The 24,467-nt window shown below is 36.0% G+C and overlaps 2 protein-coding genes across 3 annotated transcripts in view; one reads left to right on the forward strand and one right to left on the reverse strand.

Annotated features, from left to right (window-relative positions):
• Positions 1–12,012, forward strand: part of LOC114649337 (calpain-1 catalytic subunit-like) — a 125,766-nt gene extending 113,754 nt beyond the window's left edge. Inside the window, exons 19-22 of one of the 2 annotated variants that reach the window (XM_028798843.2) lie at positions 66–144; positions 2,737–2,853; positions 5,952–6,004; positions 11,756–12,012. In XM_028798843.2, coding sequence (XP_028654676.1) covers positions 66–144; positions 2,737–2,853; positions 5,952–6,004; positions 11,756–11,782 — 276 coding nt within the window. In that variant the 3' untranslated portion in view covers positions 11,783–12,012. Of the gene's footprint in view, positions 1–65; positions 146–2,736; positions 2,854–5,951; positions 6,005–11,755 lie in introns of those variants that run through there. The other variant, XR_007934344.1, reaches the window with a different exon arrangement.
• A 4,968-nt stretch (positions 12,013–16,980) lies between these two features.
• Positions 16,981–19,798, reverse strand: c3h6orf120 (chromosome 3 C6orf120 homolog). Its single transcript, XM_028797322.2, has 2 exons — positions 19,735–19,798; positions 16,981–17,676 (listed from the first exon to the last, which is right to left on the reverse strand). Exon 2 carries the CDS (start codon positions 17,621–17,623, stop codon positions 17,069–17,071), a length of 555 nt encoding a protein of 184 aa, XP_028653155.2. The 5' UTR covers positions 17,624–17,676; positions 19,735–19,798; the 3' UTR covers positions 16,981–17,068.
• Between the last annotated feature and the right edge of the window lie 4,669 nt (positions 19,799–24,467).

Raw genomic sequence — 24,467 nt, forward strand, 5'->3', positions numbered from 1 at the left:
TAATGTTTCCTAATTTTTAGATGCTGCTTTACAGTAAAATAACTTTCTTGTCATTATTTCTGCAGAATATCTTTAATGAAAAAGACATAACCCTTACTGGGTTTCTGTCTTTGTCTGAACTGTGGCAAGCAATCCAGAGTACAGGTAAACTAATATTAAATGATTGTTTTTAAAATAAATACAATACACTTTGACCTGATATTCTAGTAATAAAACTAAATTATTTCACACAAGGATTGTTAAAAATTTAATAGCTGCTGGGATTGCTGTAGGAATGCTACCATAACCTTAGACAAGGAATCACTCTATATTTATGCAATATATTCAAGAGTAACTTAACAGAACTGATTATTTTAAAGATGAGAACCCATCATGTCAAAACATAATAAGAATGAGAGGTTTTTGCTCATTATTATGTACTATAAGTGTTAGTTAAGTTCATCAAAAATATAAACAGTTTTGCAAGTCAAAGGAGAAATTTTGAAGTTTTAAATCTTACCTGCAGCCTACAGAGTAATTAAAACTTAAAAATTTAATAGTTAATGTTATCATCCTTTCCCTATTTTTTAGATTAAGTAGAGATAGGAAAGAGGTCAAGCTGAACTGCCTATCACATTTGTAATCATACATAAATAAATACAAATGACAGAATTTTCTTATTGTTGTCCACTTTTCATTGTCCTAAATAGTAAGAACTAATTTTTGTAATGCTTTTAAGCTATAAAAAGAAAAATTGTAAAAATGATTTAAAAGACCGAAATCAAAGATTTTGATCATTCCTGTTGGGTTTTAATAGGAGGCCAAAAGAATGCTCCACCCAAAAATAATACCTTTTTTATTTGCTACTTACCCCATGTGTTTCATAGTGATGACTAAGCAAAAATTCTTAAATTCAATCTTAATCTCAGTTTTCGCAAGACATGTGTTCACAATATGCAAAAAATGCATACAATTTTTAAAAATGTTGTTAAATAAATGTTTCTAGAGAAATCAGTACTAGGCATAAACAGGAAATGCAGTTTGCATGGGATTGACCTTTTGAAATGAAGATCTATCTCTTCCCCCCTTTTTTTTCCCCTTGTGGACATTTTTGATATTATTTGCTGCGATCAGTGTTGGTCAGCATATAGACTAATTCTATTGTTAAGTTTATCTCTGTTCTCCATGAGGACATGAAATTACATTTTTTTCTTGGTCACCACTACAAGACACATGGGGTAAGTAACATATTAAATATATATATATATATATATATATATATATATATATATATATATAGATATATATATATATATATATATATATATATATATATATATATATATATATATATATATATATATCATTATTGGGTAATTCTTGGCTGCATTTTTCTCTTTCTGACAGGAAATATGAAACTTACCAAAACTATACATATGTATATTGTAAACCATTAGTCTGTATTGGTGAATTTACTCTGTAGTGACTGCACTAGTATTTTATTTTTATACTTATTCTGAACTGCAGTCTTTTTGTATTTAAGAGGCTCGGGCACAGTTAACAAAGAATATGCAGCTGTTCTACAGCTACAATTTATTGAAATTTAACCCAGTATTTAAAAATTATTTAGACAGAGCATAATAGGCACATCAAAGAGACTAAAAAAAGTTCTAAAAAGTAACATTCTTAAATAAAACTCAGGCCACATATATGATAAAAAAAACATCATACTGTCACCTTTTTCAATATCCCCACTATGATTCCAAAACTGAGAAACACAAATTATAATTAATGATTTAAATTAGGCATATAAAATAGCCTATAATTATGAGACTGGCCACAATGAAAACCTTCACTCACACGCTTTGTTTTCAACATGTGCCGCATGTCACCAATTCACTGTTTTGATCAGTTAACTAAGTATACACCAAGACAAAAATAATTGCAGTTTTTTTTTAATATAAAAAGAGCTCACCCTCAAATTTAGAACTGAAAATTATGAGAAATTATTTGTGTCTGAATGGTCCTTCCAAATAGTGACATTTGTGGATAAAGTATGTTAATATCAATGTCAATATATATCAATATATCAATCATCAGTTCTAAAAAATTTGTTCAATAGTTAACCTACACTTTGTGAGCAAAACACAAACAAAAATAATTTTATATCCTTAATAAACTTGTTAAAATCATTACACATCCATGCTTTTTCTTCAGCTACTCCCACCGATGTTGCCTTCTTAGCTTGTTGAGACCTCTTTAAAAAGTCAGGGACCCTCATACTAACTATATGAAAGACATCTCTTATCACCGGGACCAGAATAGATTCAAGATATGCCACCATGACATGATACAACCTGTTTATGAACATGGTATCTTATGGTAAATCTTAAAGTAGATTCAAGCTACATAGAAAACTACCAACAGGAATTTAAAAATTTCATGATAAATAGGTGAGGAGTGCTATCATAAGAACATATATGTATTAATTTTCCTCAAATTATGGGACTGCTTTTGCAAAATGTTTGTTTTTAGTAGTTTTTTTTTATTCTAATATCTAATGTTATTTTTTTGCATAGCTCCCTACAAATGTACCTAGTATTGAGGTGTTGAACAAAGCTATTTTAGACTCTGATAGCACAGAAATTCATTCAGTTGGATTTTGCTGATCACATATAATGTATTATTTCCTAATAATAGTTTAATTTGCTATACTATCTTCTGCTATTCTTACTAAAAGTATGTTCGTCCATTTAGGGATCAAAATAAGCAACGAACTACTAATCCTCATTTCCTTAAGATATGGAAATCCAGATGACAAGATTGCATTGGAAAACTTTATTTCCCTTATGCTTCGTCTAGAGTGCATGGCTGGTAAGTTTGACAAAAAGAAAAAAAAATGTTATTCTATACAAAAGAATATTTTTTCTCTGTCATGAAAAAATCTTGGTTTGGAGTTATATTAGCAACCCTTTTATAATTTGACAATAAAATATATGATTTAATTTTTTAATCCACCCATAAAACTTTTCAGGTATTGTTAAAAAAATCCTGAAAGAAATTGATTATCAGTTTATTGTTAATCTTTGGTTTTGAACATTCTACTTCATCTTCATATTTAAAAGTCTAATGACAATCAAAATACAAATACAGTAGTTTATCTTTATTTTGTTGACATAAAGAATGTAATAATTCTTTAGTATTATTCAAAAATACCTGTACTTTTTGTAATCTCTATAATGCACTGTATAACAAAATAGTTAATATTAACATTTTTATTAATACAATTCCTTCTGTTTATTTGCTATTGTTTCAAAGGATTTTATAAAACAAAACAAACAACAAAAGCATGGAGAGTGTGAACACTAGTAAAAAACTAAACCTGCTGATGTGTTTTTTTATTTTTTGAAATGTATTTTTATTCATTTTTTTTTAACTTTGTTTTATCTTTGCAGTGATTGTGTTATGTTTAAGTGACATAATGCATAATGTACATAACTCCAGAGATAATTGCGGTCTTTAATTTAGTGTTACACTCACATATATTTAATTGTGCATTTGTCTCTAAGCACCTGTTTAAGATACAGCATAGTTTGACATTACTTTGGTTTTATTGTATTAAATGAAGGTATCTGTGTTTTTACATTTACTGCATTTATGTAGTGCATTTATTTATTTTTTTGCAACAAGGCTGAAACTTGCCTACCACTCCATATGGGCTTCAACCAGCACTGATAGATATAGTAGTCACAATTCAGCCAGCCAAAAGCTGTCCCTATATTTAAAGATAACAGTGCAGCAGTAAATTCAAAATTAGGTGCAGACTCAATAATAACAATCAATCCGCGTAAATTATCTGGGAACATTTACGATTAAATGGTCCGAGTTAACTATCTCATGAATGACCTTTTCAAGATAAATAGCTAAAATGTTAGCTGATAATATAAAGTCTGTGTGGGGTCTATAATTCTAACATAATATGGAGTCCTTGCGAAATTTAAATAATAAGGTAATTACTGCCATTTTCACCGTAGGGCAAAACTATAACTTGAAACAGAATCCCATTAATACCAGGGGCTTTGCCCTTATTCATGACAAACAGTGCTAAGTATAACCACTTAAGAGAATCCAGGAAATCAAGTTAAGGAAGTCTCTTGTTCTGATATATTGGGTTCTTTATGGGTGGAAATATATTGAGGAAAATAATTTACAGTAGTAGGGCCAAAATTCTGAGTTGATTTCTTTAGGGCACTGTGAAATATTCCCTTTATTTATTTATGTTCAGTTTTGCCTTTTAACAATTATAATTTTCTTAACCAACAAATATAGCTAAACAACTTAGCTCTCAAGTCATATAGACTATGTACTGTACTTGGCATACAGCAGACAACAGTTGCACACCTCAGACCAATAATGAGAATTAAAAAAGTAACAAACTAATTCATAGGTTGCCAACCTCTAAGTACAAGCTCTAAAACTTTATATGAAAATCAGGACATCTGAATCGGCAGATATTTTCTTTTTTCAATAGAACTGAAGTGATTGTTGATTTAACATGCTGCACTGATTGACCTAGAAGAATGCTGTGTGCAACAAGGTTTAGTACAATACCTGAATATGTTTTTCCACTAAGAACTTGGTCACAGTACAGATAAAATACTGCAAATGGTCTGTATCCGCTGGAAAAATAAAGATTTGTTAAGAATATGTTTGGACACCCACATTGGTGCTGACAGGCAAAAACTCTGCCTGTCGAGACTGAATGTTTTTTTGAACAAATCATTTCTCAATTTATATACCTTAACAACATTAAATCTTTGTAAAATATAGATAGATAGATAGATAGATAGATAGATAGATAGATAGATAGATAGATAGATAGATAGATAGATAGATAGATAGATAGATAGATAGGGCGGCGCCGGATGCAATAAATATGCACAGCTTTGTACATTTGAAACAGTTTTGAGTTATGCAGACAAATAAAGAAAGTGAGAATATAATATAAAGATAGTATAAAATACTGTACTGACACTTGATAAATATCTAATGCGAATGACAAGGATTCTCTAGGTATATGTATGTGTATTTCTATGTACATGTGATGTAGCACTTTGAGCTACATCATTTGTATGATAATGTTCTATATACAAATGTTGTTGTTGTTGGAAAACAGCATGTAAACTGCATCAAGTGGATATTGTCTTTTAAAATTGCACTTTAAAGTAAATACTGTATTATATGAGGCAAAGCAGCTACTGCAACTAAGGAGTTTATACAATTAAATGCTTTGTTGAAGCCTCAGTATTCCTATCCAAACCAACTGTTATCATTTAAATGTCTTCAGATTATGAAATGTGTATGTTTGTAAGGTAAATGAAGACATTAGAGCACTGAAGTGCAGCAGGGAGCATTAATATATTCTAGACATCCTAGGTGAAGGCAGATTATTCTAAAAGTATAAAATTGTTTCTCTGATGTTGTACACACAGGTATTATGATTACAGAACTGCATCCATTCTTTAACTATTGCTTATACCATTAAAAATAATGCTTGCAATAATAAATGGGTGGGATGGGTTATATATTGTACCCAAGACAATCCTATATACATAATTGTTTAGGCTTGTATCTTATCTCAAAATATACTTTGGGTAGAATATGCCACCAAATCAAAATGCAATAAAATATCTTTAGAAAATGAATACCCTTAGAAAATAATTTGGTTTAGATATTTGATTAAAATTGCTGTTTTAACAATAACTATTTTATTATTTTACTAGCCAAGTTACCTTTCAAAGACAGGTAATAGAATAAATTTTAAAATATTTGCTATAGCTTGCCATATGTGTACCTTCAGCATCTTTTCTCTTTGTGTCTGAACCTCTCTTGACTGGTGCTCGCTCTTTCGAGTGCATGCCCATAATGTCTGCTCATTAAGGATTTATTAATTTTTCTCTAAACATTTGCAGATATATTTAAAAAACTTTCAAGAGGAAATGTCATGTCTCTCCAACAAAGTGAGGTAATTCAGCTTTATTTTATGATGATTTAATTTCATTCGGAGACTTTTGGTATCCAAGTACGGCTTTCTCAAGGCTACCTTTCTTAATAGTTTTGCTTTATGTTGGATTACAGTTTACAGCTAATCTGCTCAATATTAGCTATGCTAACAACCCAGTGCCTTAATACATTGCCATTATTGCTTAACAGTCATTTCATTTGAAATGTCATAATTTTCAATTATCATCATAAATATTATGCAATTCAATGCTATTATATCTAAGCTGCTGTTTCAGGAAGAATGCGGAGTTTCACTTTTGTATTTGGGGTGGCATAGTGGTGCTGTGGTAGTGTTGCTGCTTAACAGTAAGGAGATCAGGGTTTATATTCTGGATTTTCCCTGTGTGGAGTCTGCATGCTCCCCCCATGTCTGTGTGGGTTTCCTCTGTGTGCTCCAGTTTCCTTCCACTGTCCAAAGACATGCAGGTTAAGTGAATTGGTGATGCTAAATTGGCTGTGATCATATTTGTGAGTTTGCCCTGCGATGGACAGGTGTCCTGTTCACGATTTTGTTTCTGTCTTGTGCCCTGTGCAAGCTGGAATAGGCTTCTGTGACCCTGGTCTGGATTAAGCAGGTTGCAAAAATGACAGGATATGACTTTTGTATGTCTACAAATATCTCTCCTCATTTACAGAATGATTACACTGGTCTACAAAAAAATATTTTTTGTTTGCTACTGGGAGCTTCAGAGCAGCTCTTAAGTTTTTTTACACTGATTTCATATATGAAATCGGAGTTAAGCTAGCACGTCAGGTTTTTGAAATACACATCATTGACGTTTTGACTATCAATATATCAACATAACAATATATATCAACATGATATCTGGAGTTTGGACTATGTCCCACCAAAATTGTTTTGATGTGTTTATTCTGAAAACATATTTATGTCAATGAATTTATGAAAGCATATTTATGTCAATTTACCTCAATATAAAAGTGGGGTCAGCGTGCCCAAAAATGTTGGAGGCACTCACTTTTGCGCTTGTACTGCACATCTTTCTCTCTTTGCAAGAACCAACAGTAGTCACCCATCATGCTCAGAGTGAATGTTCCCCGATATCAGTGTTCCATCACCTTTATATCTTGATGAAATCTTTCCATATACTCATCGCTGACATCACCCAGATTTGGTGGAAAAAAGTCGAGATGAGAATGTAAAAAGTGCATCTTCAGTGATATTCTGGCTCCCATAAGCTGATACGCTTTCAGCAGGTTCTCCACAAGCTCAGCATTATACTCTGCTCTGTGACTGCCAAGAAAATTCTGGACAACCTGCACGAATGCTTCCCATGCTGCTGATTCAGTGGGCTTCAGTTTCTTTTTCAACTCATCGTCAAGCATCAGTTCACAGATTACAGGAACAACAAAAACACCTTCCTTAATTTTGGCTTCACTTTTCTTGAGACCAAACTTATTTCTTAAATGCTGAAAAGCATTGCCGTTTCTGTGTATCTCCTTGACAAAAGTTTCAAAGTAATGGTGAATCTAACAAACAAAATGTCCTGAAATGCAATGTAATGTTTAACAGTAGGGGCGGCACGGTGGCGCAGCGGGTAGCGCTGCTGCCTCGCAGTTGGGAGATCTGGGGACCTGGGTTCGATTCCCGGGTCCTCCCTGCGTGGAGTTTGCATGTTCTCCCCGTGTCTGCGTGGGTTTCCTCCGGGCGCTCCGGTTTCCTCCCACATTCCAAAGACATGCAGGTTAGGTGGATTGGCGATTCTAAATTGGCCCTAGTGTGTGCTTGGTGTGTGGGTGTGTTTGTGTGTGTCCTGTGGTGGGTTGGCACCCTGCCCGGGATTGTTTCCTGCCTTGTGCCCTGTGTTGGCTGGGATTGGCTCCAGCAGACCCCCGTGACCCTGTGTTCGGATTCAGCGGGTTGGAAAATGGATGGATGGATGGATGTTTAACAGTAAAACCTCTACATACTACACTGTCATGTCTGAGTTGTGTCATTATGCTTATCATATAAGACCTGGTAATCAGTAACAAATATTTTTTCTGCTAATTAAAAATGAATAATTTTAAAATAAAATTAATAATGACAAGGTAAAAAACTCACAGCTGTTAGTAACATGTGGCGAATTGTTTTAGCTCAATGGCATCCCCAATGGAATTACCGGTATTTATCAAAATGGTTATCTGCCTTTACTGTCCAGTCACCCTTGTTGTCCAAGACCTGGAACATCATAACTAAAAAGGACGTGCTGGACGAAAACGGTTTTCAGATTTTGAGTCATCAAGTGAAACCTGCTAAAGTAAAGGTGAAAGACTCCCAGTAGCAAAATGCTTATTGACCAGTTATTGATTTGAATCTGAAACTAAGTAAGGAAAATACATAAATATCATATCACTCAAAAATCAAAATAGTATACATGGTTGAAATTGATACTACAGCCACTCTTTTTTGTAATTAAATTTTAAGTGGGTTGAACAGATACCAAAAATATATTTACAACTAGTTAGAGCTATGTTGTCTGAAAACACTGGCTCCCGATTATTTTAACACATATTCTGTTAAAATCTTTCAGGCTATTTTATTTTAGATAGATAGATAGATAGATAGATAGATAGATAGATAGATAGATAGATAGATAGATAGATAGATAGATAGATAGATAGATAGATAGATCTTTATTGTCATTGTCACTTTTACAAAGGAACAACGAAATTGAAGGTGCAATCGACTCAGTGTGAGGAATAAGAGTTAAAAAGACAAGAAGAGAGAAAATAATAACAAACCGAATAGTAATAAATATACAAATTGCACTTGTTGACTTAAGGTCTATATTGCACATTGGTAGAATAATATGGAGCAGTTTTATTCTGAGTTCAGGGCCATGATTGCTTTCGGATAAAAGCTGTTTTTAAGGCGGTTTGTCCTAGTTTTCATAGCTCTGTATCTCTTGCCCGATGGCAAAAGCTGGAAGAGGCAATGACCGGGATGTGATGAGTCCTGTGAAATGTCCATTGCTTTTTTGTGGCATCGGGATGTGTAGATTTGTTCCAGAGTGGGGAGGGTACAACCAATTGTTCTCTCCGCTGTCCTGACGACCCTGTGGAGCGCTTTCTTTTCTGAGGAAGTGCAGCTGCCGTACCACACACACAGTCCGTACGTGAGCACACTCTCGATGGAACAGTGATAAAAAGCAGGGAGCAGATTTTTTGGGAGATGGTTCTTTCTGAGAATTCTCAGAAAATACAGTCTCTGCTGCGCCTTCTTTAGCAGCTCCTTGGTGTTGGCGCTCCAGGTCAGGTCATCCTCCAGCTCCATACCCAGAAACTTGAACACCGGGACCCTCTCCACACAGGCCCCGCCAATGATGAGTGGCTGGATGTCAGTTTTGTTTTTCCTAAAGTCAATAACAAGCTCCTTTGTTTTTTTGGTGTTGAGGAGCAGGTTATTGACTGTGCACCACTCTGACAGTCGCTCCACCTCGTCCCTGTATGCCAGCTCACCCTCCTTGCCCGAGATGAGTCCGATCACCATCGTGTCATCCGCGAACTTTATAATCTTGTTGCTATGGTGAGTGGGGACACAGTCATATGTGTAGAGGAACGGGCTGAGCACACAACCCTGAAAGAGCAACATGGGCTTCCTGGACAGATCTGGAAGGCCCAAATAGGTAGTGAGTGTGTGCCGGGAACAACAAGTAGATGGAAATGGTTCTTCTGTATCTCAATTTATGTGAGGGTTATAAGAGTCCTTCAGTAATGGAAGCAGCTATAAGGAGTTGAGGCCTTAAAAAGGTTGTTGGTCCCTGTTGTGGCATTAACCCTAAGACTTAATGGTGAAAACATGTGGTAAAAGAAGCTATCAAGTTGAAAAAAGAGGCCCTCCATGCAAGATTGGCAGGAGGGTTTCTAGATTTGAGACATAGGTACCAACAATTAATAAGGTGACACCTGTAGCAGTGGTCAAAGTGAATGGCATTTTGAAGATGGTGTGACATCTTATGTCTCTTCTCCTCTCTTGTACATGATATTCTTGGACAGAATATTAAGGTGCAATGGAGGTTTGGAAGATAACCAGTTTGGGAACCTAGGGGTGCACACCTCAGCTGTTTGTAGATGATGGTGTCCTCTAGGCCCCATTAGACTATGACCTCTGCTGCAGAGCTGAGTGTTTTATGGCAGAGAATAAAATTAGCATGGCCAAGAATGAGTCATAGGCCTCTCCCAGAAAAGGATGGCGTATTTCCTGTAGGTAAGAGGTAAGCAGCTGCCCTAAACAAAATCAAATTAAGTACACTGTAGTCTTGTGTGAGAGTAGAGATGATTGTGAGACTAACATACAAGTCAGTGTAGTTGCACTAGTTTTTGTACTACTGCATCTTACGATGGTGATGAAATGTAATCTACATACGTAGAAAAAACTGTTAAATTTACAAGTTAGTCAATATCTCCATTGTCCCCTATGATCACATGCTCTAGTTAGTGACTGAAAGAATGAGAAGTCAAGCAGCTGAAATGGTGTTCGTACGCAGGGCTTACTCCCTGTGACTGGATGAGGAGCTCAACAATAAGAAAGGACCTTGAAGTAGATGTATCACTTCTCTGGAACAACAATAGCCACTTGACATGCTTTAGGAATGTCCATCCATCCATCCTCTTCCGCTTATCCGAGGTCGGGTCGCGGGGGCAGCAGCTTGAGCAGAGATGCCCAGACTTCCCTCTCCCTGGCCACTTCTTCTAGCTCTTCCAGAAGAATCCCAAGGCGTCCCCAGGCCAGCCGAGAGACATAGTCCCTCCAGCATGTCCTGGGTCTTCCCCGGGGCCTCTTCCTGGTTAGACGCGCCCGGAACACCTCACCAGGGAGGTGTGCAGGAGGCATCCTGATCAGATGCCCGAGCCACCTCATCTGACTCCTCTCGATGTGGAGGAGTAGCGGCTCTACTCTGAGCCCCTCCCAGATGACTCAGCTTCTCACCCTATCTTTAAGGGAAAGCCCAGACACCCTATAGAGGAAACTCATTTCAGCCACTTGTATTCGCGATCTCGTTCTTTCGGTCACTACCCATAGCTCATGACCATAGGTGAGGGTAGGAACATAGATCGACTGGTAAATTGAGAGCTTCGCCTTGCGGCTCAGCTCCTTTTTCACCACGACAGACCAATGCAGAGCCCGCATCACTGGTTTAGGAATGTACTTAGGACATATTATAGCATATGTGTTTGTAGTCCAAGGCTGTTTACTTCCCAGAGATGCCAGGCTCCACCCTCCCATGGAAATGAATTGGATTAAGTTAGCCTGAAAATAAATGAATAATGCTGTATACACTGTGAAATCTTCAACCAGCAGTAGATTATAATTGTCTGTTCAAATCACAATAAAGACTATGGGAGAGAAAAACAGGTTCTAAAAAATAAATGACGATTTTTCTTTTTTCACTAACTGTGTCGTCAAAGGTCACAGGGGCCAGGCAGAAATGGGTACAAGATGGGAGCCATGACTGAATAGGACTCCAGCCCATTATAGGATACACCCACAGTCAATCACACTCAGTCAGCTGAGATTTATCAGTCAATCCAGACTTTCTAAGTGTTGCCATGTGAGATGAAAAACACATGCAGACACTGGGACAAAGGATAACTCAAGCAATAGCTATGTCCACCATTCAGACCCGATATTCTAGGGCTAAGAGTGGTAAAAAATACAAACGTGTGACTATGTTCCTTAAACATTAATTCTAAAATCTTCTCTCTTTTTCAGTGGATGAATATCACTATGTACTTATGAAAATACCAGAAATGTCCTGGAGCAATTGTTTCTGTAGAAGTGTAGGATGGAGGACAAGTACATTATAGCCTGCATTTTACATTACTGCTACTAAAATATTAAGAGAAATGTAACCTCCTTTTTTATGGATAAGGAACATGTTAAATAGAAATCATAGGAAAATATAATCATTTTAAATGATTCAAGTAATTATAATATGCAAATATCTTTAAGTTTTGATAAATTGTGTCTTTTATGAAAGAAGAATATGTCAAATGTATTTTGTTGGTAAAGATTCCTATTAATCTGTGTTTGGCAGTCAAGTGTGGCAAATAAAATCTTGGTTTGTGAACAGTAGAGTCCATGTATTGCGTCCTGTTCATGTTTATTGCTCAATATTGTATTGCACTGTACTTTGAAATATTTTGCCCTTTTAAAACCCAATGTGAAAATGTGATCACCCTCACATTTAGTGGGAAATTTTGCCCAATTAAATTATTATAGAGATTATTTTGGATGTGACAAGAATATAAAGTGAAAAATGATGCAATTAAATATGATGAAGCATGTGGCACAAGGAGTAAAATTGTGTCTGGTTAAATTTTAATATTTAATTTTAAAATGATGATTTATTTAATCCGTGGAGAACATTTAAGATAGTATATAAGCAGTTTTGGGCCTTAAATCATGTTTACAGTTACTAAGAAAAATGTCACTAGTATAGCACAGCTACAAAAAATATATAATTGCAACAAAATGATGAGATTACATAACAGCATGCAATAATGACAAAATATTCTCATATCCACATAGTTCAGTTCAGGGTCAGACCTCTATGATAAAAGGCAAGATTATAAAACTATTTCTAAAGCTTTGAGTTTTCCCAGGAGCACAATGGCCTCAATAATTGAGAAATGAAAGATGTCTGGTACTGCCAGGACTCTTCTTGGAGCTGGTCATCCAGCCAAATTGTGTAACCAGGCAAAAATCATCTTGGTCAGGGAGGTGACCAAGAACCCAATGGTTACTCTAACAGGGATTCGGCACTCCTCTCTTGAGATCTGAGAACCTGTTAGAAGGAGCAGCTCTCCATCAAATAGGTGGAAGCCACTTTTCAGTAAAAGGCATATACCAGCCTACTTATAATTGGCCAAATGACAATTAAAGGAGTTTGAGAGCATGAGGAAAACAGATTCTGTGGTTAACGAGACAAAAATTGAAATATCTGAGCAAAATTCCATGCCCTATGTCTGGTATAGACCAGACACTGCTTGTCACCTGTCAAATACCACCACTATGATGAAGCATGGCAGTGGCAGCAAAATGGTCAGAATTGAAAAATGCAGTCAATGCAGAGAGAACCATGAAGAAAACTTTCTCCTAGTGCATGTAATCTCAGACCAGACTAGGGTGATGGTTTAACTTTCAGCATGACAACTTGAAGAGCACACCCAAGACAACGCTGGCGTGGTGGCGGGACATGTTTTGACTATCCTTGAGAGGCCCAGCCAAAGCTCACACTTAATCCCCATGGAACATCTGTGGAGAAAACCTAAAGATGACAATTTACAGTCACTTCCCACACAAACTAATGAAGCTTGAGAGGATTTGCCAGGAAGAATGGGATAAAAATTTTGTCTTTTATTTTTCTTTTCTTCATTATGTAAAGCACTTTGAGCTACTTTTTGTATGAAAATGTGCTATATAAATAAATGCTGTTGTCTAAATCCACATGTGCAAAGCTTGTAGATACTTACCCAAGAAGACACAAACCTGCAATTACTGCTAAAGAGGGTTTTACAAAGTTCTGAATTAAGGGCCTGAATACTTACTGTATATAAACAAGAGATTTCAGCTTTCAATTTTTAAAAAATTTCCAGACTTTTCTGAACATGTTTAACTTTGTCATCATCAGTTAAGGAGTGTAGACTGATGGGTAAAAATGGCAACTTTATCCTTTTATAATAAACTCTACAATACAATAAAATGTACAAAAGATGAAGGGGTTTGAATGCTATCTGGACACACTGAATTTGCAATTTTCCATTCTATCATTCTAGTGAGGGTTGCTCTAGTAGAGAGCCAAGTATTAGACTTAAGATTCCCCTTCCTATAGTTCAGTTTATAGGGTCATTATTCTCGCGTGTACAGAATATGGGTAAATCCTTACCAATCAACATGCAAACATCATCATGACCAGTGAGTACAACTAATGTAACTCAAAACCCCTGACTTTTCTTACCTGAAAAATCTCTGAACTGTCTGCAGATGCACCGCACCTGGCTACATTTTGTTTCACCACATCAAGGGCTCTGTTTTGACGTCTTCTTTGCTTCAAGCTTTTCACAGCATGCAATCCAACAACTCTCAGGAAGAATGTAATTTTGGTGGTTAGCTAGACTGGTAAACCCCAGGGTGTTGCCCCAGAATTTAGACTTCGCTTACTACCACTGCTGATTACAACACTTGCAATTCTACAGGTCAGTGCTATCATGATACACAGTCCTCTATCCACATTCATGAACTAGATCTCCTTTATTAACTTTTGATATCAAGCTACACTCCTTAGATTTCAAAGCATCAATTTATAACCAGTCAGTACCACACACTGCTGCTACATGCTCATAAGAGTGCTGGGGATCACATAACAAGCCAAATGGACAAGCCTATGAACAAACAGCAGAAATTCTCTAAGCCATAAGTTTGCCTTTAACATTCAAAATCAACCTCATTTAACTCCTTCCACATGACCACAGCTGCCACTTTCTTTTCCATCAATATATTCACTAACATCTTGAAAGCCTTCTGTAAATACTGCATGGAAATCATAAATGGTGTATTTCAAAGTAAATCAATGTTGAATTACTACACATAGTGAAAAACTGTCAATTATCAGTGTGATACTGCAAATCACATCTGGGCATCAACATTCAGTAATGTCAAGAAAGGTGTCTTTGAGGTGAAATGAACATGCTAAAGAAAACTACAGGATCTGTGACTGAAAGGTTGTCATAGAGGGAGATGATTAGCAAGGTGAACCATACAGTCAATCTCTTTTTAAATATGCCTGAATCTCACAAAAATACCTTCTTAAAATGGCAGAGATGCACTGTTTTACATATAATATTGTGCAATATGTTTTAACAAGATGTGTGCGATCTCAAGATACAGATCAATACTGAATAAAAATGTTGGCTTGAAAAATGGATGTATTCGGTAAAGTTTAAGGCTTTTTTTCACAATTGCAAAAATCCTCAATTTTAAAAATACTGAACTTCTCTCTTAAGGGCACAAACTACACAGAAAAAAGAGAAAAATAGGAAAACAAAAAGTTAAGCATTTAAAGCAATAAAAATAATACAAATATTTTTAAAATGTATTATAAATGTAAAAATCACAATGGTGCGCTTTCCTGAATGTAGAATAAAAGTCCCCAGGACGGAATTGGAGAACCACGGATTAATAGAGTTACATACACTATATCTTTTGCATCTCAAGATTTTAAGGTGGGGACTGAAATTAAAACTCCTGGCCTCTCTAAAGGTGGTCATGTGTCTATGTCTCCATTAAGAGGGTAGATCACTGGATCATTCCCCTTTCCAGAATGAAAACAAAGAGCTGCAGTTTTAAGAAGAATGTGTAAGCATTCACCACAGCACATTCACCATCTTAAGAGGCTTGGGTATCTCAATTTGACAAAGGCAAATACATTTAAAAAACATCTAAATCAATGAGATGACCATCACTGAAGCATAAAAAATTGTGTATTTTACTGAAATAGACAAATGAGAAGGATAGATATACACTGTAACATTCAGAAAGGGGTGTGACATTTTCAAAATCTGGTGGGCTTTCTCTAATTCTTAAATAGTGCAGTTGGGATCAGCATTTCTGAAAAGACATTTTTTTACTTATGATTAGATTCTCTGCTCATTAATCATTGCAACCTTAAAACGTTAATCCTTTGCCTTATATCTGCAATTGTGCAAGTTAGTTTCAGAGTATTGATTGCTGGACATAATTTCTCTTAAACAGAGAAAGCTCAAATCCACTCTATAAAGTAGGATTAGTGAATTATACCCATCATTGGCCTCACAGAATGCATAATGTTGGCTTGATCTTATTTCGGCTTTTCCAGAAACACACGTTTGGCAAAATACAGGTTTTTCTGGAGCAAAATTAGCTCAATTTGTATGGATCATGACCTACATTACCTAGATTTTATAACAATTTTGCTTTCTTGATGAGTGCAGCAGCAGGCTGTAATCAGTGCAGGCTCTCAACCTCTCTGCTCTGGAATAGACCAAGAGGCAGGTTACAGTTCTGTTAAAAGGCCTTCTTGAATCTGTGTATGGTTATGTGCATATTTCAAATATTCCACTTGTTCAGGAAAGTGAGTTAATGGCATATACTACATAAAACAAGAATAATCTGAAATAGTAGTGGTCAGACTCAGTTGGGGTTTGTGGGAAGAAAAAATAAAAAGGCCTAGTTGTATTGCACTATTCCCTAATAATCAACTTGTTCAGCTGAACATATACTTTACCACCTGCACGAAAATTTCAGCTATTGACACAGACATATGAATAGGCTTCTTCAAGAAAACGTTGAATTTTAGAAATGTCTCACCTGAACCATGCTAGTTTACATTGAACAGAGTTCTCTAATTTTGTGAAAGATAGCTCATGTTGGAGGTCTATAAGCATTCCTCATCACCATCTTCTTCAAACCAGTAAAACCCAAAGTGACTGAACAAACCAGTATAGGGTAACAATATGTACAAGAAATCAACCATGCTTTGTAGGTACTATCTGAAAATCCAACTATACTTCAAAAGCCAATAAGTTCATTATAAGCTCATTATTATCACTTTTATCACACGGCTTAAATTAAAAACACAGTAAATCACTTAATTTTTGCATTAATCAAAGGCAGCTGAAAAATTCTAAACAATGCCAGATTAATTTCAAATCAAAACACTACTGGAACATACTACTAATAAAACGCACAGCTATGTGTGCACTTCTTAATGTTGTCAAAGTGTTTCTTAACATAAACGTTTGTTTCAGACATTAAAGGCAGCACTGATGAAGCTGAGACGGAAAATACTTAAGAAAAGTTAATAGATCACACAAATAATTAGAAAACTGACACATTATCAAGCTTTTCAAAACATTTCTTTCTTTTCAAGGTTTAGACCAATAAGAAAGATAAACATGTTAATTTAACAGTGTATTAATTTATTGTACATTACATCAATTATGTAACACCCATTTCGTTTAAAAAAATATCTTAACATTTGTGATGTTAAAACAGTATTTCGATCACCAATTTAAGTAATCCAATGAAAACGGTCCAAAAAACTGATTCTTCTTCTTGCATTTCCTCATCCCGAAAAGTATAGGCCTTTTGTTTCTCAACATCCTCAGCAATGTATGAAGTTGCTGAAAAAAGATCTTCATTAACTGTCCGATCACAGTAGACTTTCACCTCAAATTCACTTTCATGGTATGATGGATGGCCATATATTCCTATACCAACTGGTCTCAAGAATTCTACAGGTACAACCACAACATCCTGTCCACAGGTTGCTGACTGCAGTTTATAATTGTCAAAACTGGGGTGCAAAGTTTTGTCAGATACATAAAGGTCAGCATCACCTTTAAGACTCTCCATATGAAGAATAATCTTTCCATCATGGTTTAATCTTAAATAGCTGTAATTACCTGCTCCTATATGACCTTGAACTACATGGAGAAGTGACCATTCATCAGGAACCATTTCGTCTTCAAGAGTTTTGATAACACACAAAATCTGTGAAATGAGCAGGGATGTTAGAAGATTACTTCTCTCCAGATACATGATTAGTGATCCCAGGCATTGATAGTCATTCACTCCTGTCACATAAATTGCTCCTAAAATAAAATAAAATAGAAAAACCCAGCTGAATCTAAGTTTATAGAAAATATAACACATTAATAGAAACAGTTCATCCTTTATCTTACCAAGTTCAGGGTGGACTAGAAATGTGTACATTGTATAGCACACGGTAACTGCGAGAGCACACAGTTGAATGTGCTCTAAGTCAGAAACATAAAACCCATTCCATCGAGTTTGTGCAGAAGGACTTAAACTAATTTACCACTGTGAAAATACTGATAGGCCACACTGCAGAGCATTACAACTCAATATGAACTTGTTCTTGCATTCTCTCATTACTCCTCAAATAGGCTCAAAGGAAGAGAATAATTAAAAATATCTCCATACATGACATGAGCTGCATGTGGCATCATTGCTGAGAAATTACGGAGTGTCACATCTCTCCTTCCTCCCCATCTATACTCCCCAAGGGAACAAAGGATATACTTTGGAAATTACAACAGGTGGTCCTACTGATCTGGAAAAACAGCCAGTGACGAAGCCAACTGCTTACCAGTGACTGAGATCACTGCCACGATGGTGACAAATTTGATAACGTATTTCTTCACTATTACTGAGGGTGAGTAAATCTTCATCCATGCCAAAAATGGTTGCTTATTTTGTAAGTAAGAAAAAATGGAAGCTACTAGTTAAAAATTAATTAAAATTCAGTTAAGGAAAACAAAGGGTTATATGGTCTTTCTAGTACTTGTACCTCAAGAGCGGTCTGCACAGATAGATAATACTTCAAGTTGGCAGGTGAAGGATTTGAGGGACAATGTCCCCTTACAAATGGTCCTCCAAAATGCACTATTTGGCAATTGGTGAAAAAAATGGCTTACTACTGGTTTTTTGAACAAAAAAAAAAAAAAACACTTCTGTCCATAACTCAAAGGTCATTGCAGACACTGAAGATCACATGGAAAGAAGTCTTTCTAAGTCAACAATGTAATTAAAACAGACAGCTTTGTCAAAAACTGTCATGTCAGTATGTTCTTCATGATGTGTTGGCCATTATTTTTGCACACACTCTAGGAGGTGCATCAAAAGCAGTATATACATACAGCATTGTAATGTTTGGTGCCTACGTACTTTTTTTTTTTTTTTTTGCTGCCTACTCATAAAATGCTCCAAACAATAAAACAGTCACATTACAGTGCTCAGTAATTGATGCAATCATTGTTTTTTGGAGGGTTGGGGCGTGTTTAGCTTATATTCACTGGCTTCTCAGTTTGATCAATTCATAATCTTCTATTTAACACATTGTTATCAAGTCACAAACAATAGATGTTCAAGTATCGAAAAAGTTTATTCAATATCTAATGCATATTGATTATTAATCATAAAACAGAAACCTGAGTAAAACATTTGTAAATAAAAACTGAAGGAAAAATTAATGATATTTCAATGACAAGAAGGTTGGCCGGAACTTATTAAATTATTTTGAAGAAACACCTACAGTAACGTAGTCCTGAAGGAATACAGTTTATGATCCATGATTCAGACTAAAATGCTAAATAAAGATATACTTCAATCACGAGAAACAACAGGAGTATAATATTATGAAAACCGCCAGCATCTGACGACAATTTAAATAATATAATTAAAAGTAAATAACACATTAGCACGAAATCATGAATACCCATAATAAAATGTATGTTAATTTAGCTAATAAACATCTTGCCTGCAAAAGTATAAACTAATTATGTAACAACATATGTGAGGAATGTTATTTTAGGCGGCAGGTCACAAAGATATAAGTATACAGAACCGCCTTTTTTTGAATAATTAAAATGGCAGATGTGTACAGCCCAGTCACCTGTAAAATTAATCTCAAGCATCGTCTTTAAATAAACCAACGAAAGCGCTGTAAAAAGGGAGCTAACCTGAACCTCATTGGAACAACACGAGAAAAGTTGGGTAAGACATATTAGAACTGGCCCTCTTTATCTCTCGTTAGCAATAAACACTATCTGTATATCGCTTAAAAGAATTAATGGTCATTAACTAATATATTTTCGCCCTGAAAACCCGTAAAACATTTTAAAAATTACCTTTGATCAGCTCAATCTCAGCAAAACATTTAGCCGTGACCTCATTTCTACACTGTTAAAGAAAGCGTTAGCAAAAAGTCTCGCGAGATCTATAAGGAGGAAACTGCTATTCGCACTTTCCATTTTTAGTGGTCCGTACAGATTAGGTAATGTTGATAGGTGGATTTTAAAGAGTATTATATATATTACTATGAAATAATAAAGAAATGTATGCACACAAAATTTACATTGTTAACTGTCGCGTGTGTTATGAAATGTATATCCGTTTAAAGATTGTTTTGAAACTAAAAAAAATATTGACACTTAAGTACCACCGTACTGCGCATTAAGATGACGTCGAATATTTGTGCTAGTATTGAAAGTACCGGAGAAGTGCTTGTAGGTGTGTAGAGTTATCCTGTCTGATTTTTAAGTATTACCTTTCAAAGTATGCAAAATGTGTGTGTGTTTAAAGCATTAGTTTAGTTTACATTTCTCCTATTGGAAAGTAATAGTTATGACTCTAGACATTGTAATTAATGTCATTTGTAATTGCCAACTTAAATAATGACGTAAACAGAACAGATGGTCAGATTTTATTTTCATTATTATGCTTACTTGGACTCAAGTCAGAAAATATTGCTTTAAGTCTTTAAGTGCCTATGGATAATGCCATCGTTAGTCATTATATTGTCTTCCTCTTTAGAGGCATTTTTCAAGTTGCTTTATGTGAGTTTTTTCTTTTCTTTTCCATGCTGCTATCGTAATGTGTTTTTCCGACTTCTTTGCTTTTGTTTTGTCATTATTATTATTATTATTATTATTATTATTATTATTATTTAATTTTTTTGAGGTGTTTGTTTTCTTTATCGTGTGGTCAATAAATTCAGTTTATTCAACAGATTGGTGACGGTTGGTTCATTCACCCATTTCTTGGCAGCAGTGAATGCAAGGCATAAACTAAGCCTGGATGGGGGAAAAAAAAACCTAATGAAAACAATCATTCACACCAGGACAGTTTAGACTTGTTAGTGACCCAAGCATGCATGTTTTTGGAAACCATGATAAAGAGCAAATAACTATACACATTTTGAACTAAGTGCTATGGAGCTGTGAGAAAGCAGCTGTATTGAATGTGTTAGCGTGTTAACCCTGTTGGTTGGTCTTTAGCTTCAATTCTTAATTGCTGATTATATTGTGCTACCAACGTAATTAGTTATATGTTGACCAGATTTATTTTACTTTATACTTAACGTTTATGTGAGGTATAGCAGCCTTGAATTAACATTAGAATTGTAAATCTCAAGTCCCTGTTTTTAGGCTTGTATTACTGAACATCTAGGACCCCACTCTGGCTTTCCTCATTTTGTTCTAAGTGTTCCAATACATCCTGATTTGCTGACCAGGTTGTTTCGATATGTACACTAACTTGTATTGTCTAGTTGAGCAGTTTCATGTTTAAAATTATTCATATTAATGTTATCTTTTTTATGACCTTTGTTGTGATATTAATGGTTAATCAAGTACTGATTGTGATTTAGTTCTACAGTGTTAATAAAATCCCTTTAGTTTTGCATTCATTAGTTTGTTTCAAGATCCAGTTTAGGGCCAATAAGAGCAAGAATGAGGAATGCAGTAAATCCTAAGATACTTTTATATGTTGTAGAGATGTCTGCTTGGCATTCCTTTGTGAACCATTCCACTAGTTCTGTAAGTTTTCTAGTGGGTACAGTGTATTTTTACTAGCAAAAGAATTGTCTGTTGATGCTATTGTTAATTTTTTCATACACTCTTAACTTTTTTTAAAAAAAAAAAAAAAAAAGTAACGAGTTGCATTCCAGTGAAAGTTTAGAGGTGATCCACAAAGTTTGGATCTGATCAAAATTCACACTCTTGTGTTGAATGATGATCTGTTAACTCTGTCAGTTTAGTGTTTAATGCTGCTCTTAGTCTTTACAATAATATGTTAAATTTTTCTGTACTTATATTTTTCTTAGGCCTTTACAGTTGCTTAGTGTTGTGTTTTTTTTTTTTTGGAACTTTAATCTGGAAACTGTTTTTCCACTCTTCTGGAATATCTTCTTCATTACATATTTGTTTGAATAAATGATAGAATTTATAGAGAGGTGTCCATGGTTTCCTTAAGTATTTCTGCTGGAAAAATGTTGAGGACAACTCTATTTCTCCTTCTGAGCTGCTATACTGAAGAACAGTTTTCTCTTTCAGGCAGTAAATTACAATATAGTGTAACTATATCTGTGTTTTAGCCAACATTATCTAAAGCTGATTTGCTGGTAATGGCGTGAATACTCCTTAACACATTCTGCCCATTGCCTTAGTTGATTGTTATCCAGTTTAATTTTAACACAATATTTCTCTTTTTCTTGCTTATTTTACTTATTTGTTTTCTTAGTTTATTGAATTGCTCTGTCCTATTTATTAGATTTTTGCTCTGTTCTTTAGTTTTTGTACAGTATTGTCTGACAGCATTTATAGCCTTTGTCATCTGACTTTTAACTATAGTTTTATGCCTTCCTTAAGGAATACAGTGTCTTTATTTTTTGGCTGACTAATGTTATATTTTGGTTTGACTGATTTTTATGGTTCATGTAATAGGCCTTGCAGATTGTTACTCTTCCTTGCAAACTGTTAATCTAGCAGAGATTTTCTGAACTTTCGTGAGAGATGCACGTGGCGTTTCAGTCTTTCCTCTTCAGGATATTTGGTATGGCAAGAGATCTGGTTTGAAACACTAAGTTAATCCACAATATGTTTAATGAGGGTGTAATGCTTTCAGATCTGAAATTGTTAACACTGAGTCTATGTGCTATGTTCATGTTCACTCTGGAATTGGAGCCCATGTGTCTCTCCAGCTTGGTTTCCATTTAAGTTTACAATTGACTTTCTTTATAAATTAGATGTAGTTGCCAGTTTGATTCTAAAAATCCGTAAGCTGTGTCTAGTGCCTATTTTTGCATATGCTATGGGAATTTGGCACACAAAAGAGAGGTAGTTAGTTCTGTACCCAACTGGCACATGCATTCATCCACATTTAATTATTAATCGTGCATTGCTATTAGGCCACACCAGCACTTAGTTGCGGTACTGGATTGGTCACAGTGGTGAGGGTTTAGCTTCAGCATATTGGATGATCTGTTTTGTAGTTCTGGCCTATGATCATCTTCAGTCTTCCTTTTTGTATTCCATCCTTTCCCTTTTCTTCTGTCCACCACCTCACTCAGCAATAAGAGCAAGTGACATCTCACTCATTCTCTTGAACCACTTCCACAGAAAAGGTGAGTTTAATAGGAAAATTACAAAAAAGTTAAAAACTTTGGACTTTGGTAAAAATACAAATTTTCAGAAATGTATGAACATAAATACACTACTGCCCTTTTTCTTACTGCAAAATAAGTGGAGAAGGAACAAAGCTAATTGTGCAGTCAGGTCAGTTAGCGGTAAAATGACACACTGTGAAACTAGTTGCAACAAACATCTGCAGTCACAGACAGAACCTGGAGGCTGCAGGGATCTGTGGTATCCAGGGTGAACTTCTCCAGACTGGTGGTAAGGCTGTCCTCCTGGCATTGCAAGCAATCTTTGCTTCCATTTGGGAGACTGGCATCATCCCAACTGACTGGAAAATGGGACTTGTCGTCCCTATCTGGAAAGGGAAGGGTGATCGCCTAAATTGCAGCAACTACATGGGGATAACACTGCTCTCGATGCCGGGTAAGGTCCTTGCTAGGGTCGTACCTCAATAGGATCCGTGATCACTTGTTCACCTACCAGCGACCGGAACAGTCTGGTTTTACACCTAACAAGTCTACCATTGACCGCATCCTGGCACTGAGGGTTCTCATGGAGCGCAAATACGAATATTGGCAGAGTTTCTTTGCAGCCTTTGTTTTTCGTAAAGCGTTCGACTCGGTTGATTGAGCTGCCCTGTGGGACATCCTGAGGGTTCGTGGGATCCCCTCAAGGTTGCTGGATATCATGGTTGGCCTGTACACTGGTACTGTGAGTGCTGTGCAGAGTGGAGGCAGGACCTCTGTGTTTTTCCCAGTTGATTCTGGGGTTCATCAGTGGTGTGTTCTTGCACCTACTCAGTTCAATGCTTGTATGGACTGGGTGTTGGGCAAGGTCGTGGGGTCCAGCGGCTGTGGGGCATCTGTTGGTGAAGAAAGATTCACAGATCTTGACTTTGCTGACGATGCTGTGATCTTTGCGGAGTCAATGGAGGCTCTGATCGGGGGCGCTTGAGAGACTGAGTGAGGAGTTCGAGTGTCTGGGCTTGCAAGTGTCCTGGATAAAAACCAAGATTCAGGCTTTTAATGACCTCTTGGGTACAGCCATCAGCAGTGTGTCTGTTTGCGGAGAGAGTGTTGACCTTGTCGAGAGGTTTACTTACCTTGGCAGTGACATTCATGTCTCTGGTGACCCTTCCTATGAAGTCAATAGACGGATTGTGAGAGCATGGAGGTCCATGAGGTTGCTGGAAATTGGTGTGTGGCTCTCCCGATATCTATGCAAAAGGACGGAGGTCCAAGTCTTTAGAGTCCTGGTGCTTCCTGTCTTAGCTATATGGTTGCGAGACATGGACGCTATCCAGTGACCTGAGACGAAGACTGGATTCCTTTTATACTGTGTCTCTCCGGAAAATCCTTGGGTACTGTTGGTTTGACTTTGTGTTGAATGAGCGGTTGCTCATGGAGTCCCGAATGAGGCACATTACCTGCATTGTGAGGGAGCAT

The sequence above is a fragment of the Erpetoichthys calabaricus genome, chromosome 3 (assembly GCF_900747795.2).
Source record: "Erpetoichthys calabaricus chromosome 3, fErpCal1.3, whole genome shotgun sequence".
NCBI classification, from domain to species: Eukaryota; Metazoa; Chordata; class Cladistia; order Polypteriformes; family Polypteridae; genus Erpetoichthys; species Erpetoichthys calabaricus.

Excerpts from the sequence above, each read along its gene's own strand:
- c3h6orf120 (XM_028797322.2), bottom strand. The coding sequence starts at position 17,623 with ATGTATCTGGAGAGAAGTAATCTTCTAACATCCCTGCTCATTTCACAG.